Source organism: Triticum aestivum, chromosome 4A (assembly GCF_018294505.1).
Source record: "Triticum aestivum cultivar Chinese Spring chromosome 4A, IWGSC CS RefSeq v2.1, whole genome shotgun sequence".
NCBI classification, from domain to species: Eukaryota; Viridiplantae; Streptophyta; class Magnoliopsida; order Poales; family Poaceae; genus Triticum; species Triticum aestivum.
The window spans coordinates 39,229,369-39,231,595 of record NC_057803.1 but is presented as its reverse complement, the minus strand read 5'-3'; the positions used below and the strand labels follow the sequence as shown (position 1 = coordinate 39,231,595).

Genomic DNA, 2,227 nt, shown 5'->3' with positions numbered 1-2,227 from the left:
AGTTAAGGGTATATATCCTGAACAAGATTAAACTTCGGGGCCAGGTAAATTAAAAGGGCGTATCTAGTGTTGAAAACTCCCTGACAATGTGGGGTCTGTGAAGGAAATTTCTAGACAGTCATACCCTTGCATAAGTTCTAAACAAGGAGGCTGGTTCAAACCCGGACCTCCAGGCCACAAGTGGAGAGACTCTACCACTGCGCCATGCCGGGCCGGGTAAAATGCGTAAAAAATTATTTTTGGGGATGAAAAGTGGAGTAAACTCTATTTAGAAATATTCACCAAATATACCTAAAAAATATATATGGACAAAATGATTCCATGAACAGCTAAAACGAGGATTCTAAGTTTTCCTGACTTTGGTCACATGGATCATTGCAGTCACTGGCATGTTCTTCTCCACCATGGACACAACATTGTCAACTTGTGGAGTACCTTGGCCTTCATGATCATCCTTGTCATCGTACTGGATTTGTACTAGGCTGAGACTGGAGGTCATAAATCCCATCTCCAAAATGTTGGAAGCTGAACTGGATGGAACCTTTTGGCACTACACACAGGAGCAAAACAAATAAATTTGGAGGTAGGTAAGGTCCTTCAGTTAGATAAATCAAGTGAAGTTAAATGTAGTTACCTCACAGTTCTTCAGAGTAAGTTTCTCGAGGGCAGGCGTATAATGCAGGAAACTACACAACGTCTGAATGTTGTCACCAATCTCACATTGTTCAAGGACCAGGGTTCTTAGATTGCGGAACATTGGTAATCTATTGTGCTCCTCATCAAGTATCGCCTGCAACATAGGACATGGGGCAGATTTATCACTTCCTGGCGCCATCAATTGAAATTGGTACTCGGCAGGCCAAGGAACACCAAGTGAAGGAGGTGGCGAAATATGTTGTGCCTACATTGCATAGGCAAGAACAGGGTTAGTTAGTGTGCACTTGCATTATGCAGTTGAATGAATGGGAATTACATACAAATGAAGCAAGCACACGACTAAAGGAACAAACCATATCACGAAATCCTGACAACTCCAAGCTTCTGACGTTGGATAGAGAGCGGAGAAATCTACATAGCATCGGTGGCAACAAATTTGCGTCCTGTTGAAAAACAAAGGGATATCCTTTCACCGGCAGAGGGTTGTCCAATAAGCGGACGGATGCTTGGACAAGATCAGGCGCATCCCTTACGGTGACAGAGAAGGCTCGAAGGCCACGGAACTGGACGGCAAGGTGCAGCGAGGCGAGCCGAGGGGCTATGACCTCGAAGTTTAAGATGGTGTCTGCCTCAACTGTGAGGTTCTTGAGCGTGTTGGACTCGATCCTTGAGAGATTGGACATGTCTGAGCTTCTGATCTCCAAGTCTTGGAGGACTCTGAGCCAAGCGAAGAGATGCTTCTCGAAATCCTTGTGGAGAATCACGTCCTGAAGGAGCAGCTTAGTGAGGCGGTGGGTGCCTGAGGCGAAGGAAGGCAGCTTGATGCCGCGTACTTCGAGCACCGCCGGGGAGCACTCGAGGCCACGGCTAACCCATCTGGTGTGGGCGGCGCAGATGGAAGAACGGCGGTCGTGGTGGGCCCGCCTCCACAGAGGCCGCGGCGAGGCGACGCTCACCCGCAGGGTGTGCAGCGGCGAGGAGGCGCAGGTGCTACGGCGAAGCAAGAGGTTGTCGACGAAATCGTCCAGCTTCTTGTGCCGCTCCTCCTCATCTTCCCCCTCTTGGTCCTCCCCGCCGTCGATGTCGAGGCACGGGACGGCCAGCCAGAGGCGGCGCCACCTCGACGACAGCACGCAGGTTTGCACGACCTGCCGGGCCTCCAGGCGGGAGAGGATGGTGTGGAGCAGGCAGTCCGTCAGGTCGCTCAGCCGGTCGACGCCGGCGGCATCCATGTATTTCAGATCGGGAACGAGTCGACTGAGAAGATTACCCTAGATCCGTTCCGTACGCGTCTTCAACTTCTTTTCTCGAAGGGGTATATGTCAGGGTGTGCAAAATGGAACTGAAAACCAAAAACTAAAGAAAACAAAAACTGAACCAAAATTTTGGTCTTTTCAGGTTTTAATTTCAGTTTCAGTTTTGAAATCTGAAAACCATTTGCATTTCGGTTTTTCCGATTAGAAACTAAAAATCATTTGGTTAAACTGAATTAACCAAATTAAGGTTTTTTAGTTCAAAAAAGCGTAATGGGCTGCAATAGCACAATACTTTCGAGCTATTTAGTGCTTCA

The 2,227-nt window shown here is 48.3% G+C and overlaps 1 protein-coding gene across 1 annotated transcript; it reads right to left on the bottom strand.

Annotated features, from left to right (window-relative positions):
- Window positions 1-236: 236 nt before the first annotated feature.
- LOC123081713 (MEIOTIC F-BOX protein MOF) lies at window positions 237-1,964 on the bottom strand. The gene is made up of 3 exons (XM_044504257.1): window positions 1,011-1,964; window positions 635-901; window positions 237-550 (listed from the first exon to the last, which is right to left on the bottom strand). Exons 1-3 carry the CDS (start codon window positions 1,887-1,889, stop codon window positions 344-346), a joined length of 1,353 nt encoding a protein of 450 aa, XP_044360192.1. The 5' UTR covers window positions 1,890-1,964; the 3' UTR covers window positions 237-343.
- Window positions 1,965-2,227: the final 263 nt, after the last annotated feature.

What these genes read in the sequence shown, in the direction of transcription:
- LOC123081713 (XM_044504257.1), bottom strand. Translation starts at nt 1,889, where the DNA reads ATGGATGCCGCCGGCGTCGACCGGCTGAGCGACCTGACGGACTGCCTG. An exon ending in TGTCAGGATTTCGTGATATG is followed by an intron (nt 902 to 1,010) that starts GTTTGTTCCTTT and finishes TATGCAATGTAG; the next exon opens with GCACAACATATTTCGCCACC. An exon ending in TTACTCTGAAGAACTGTGAG is followed by an intron (nt 551 to 634) that starts GTAACTACATTT and finishes TCCTGTGTGTAG; the next exon opens with TGCCAAAAGGTTCCATCCAG.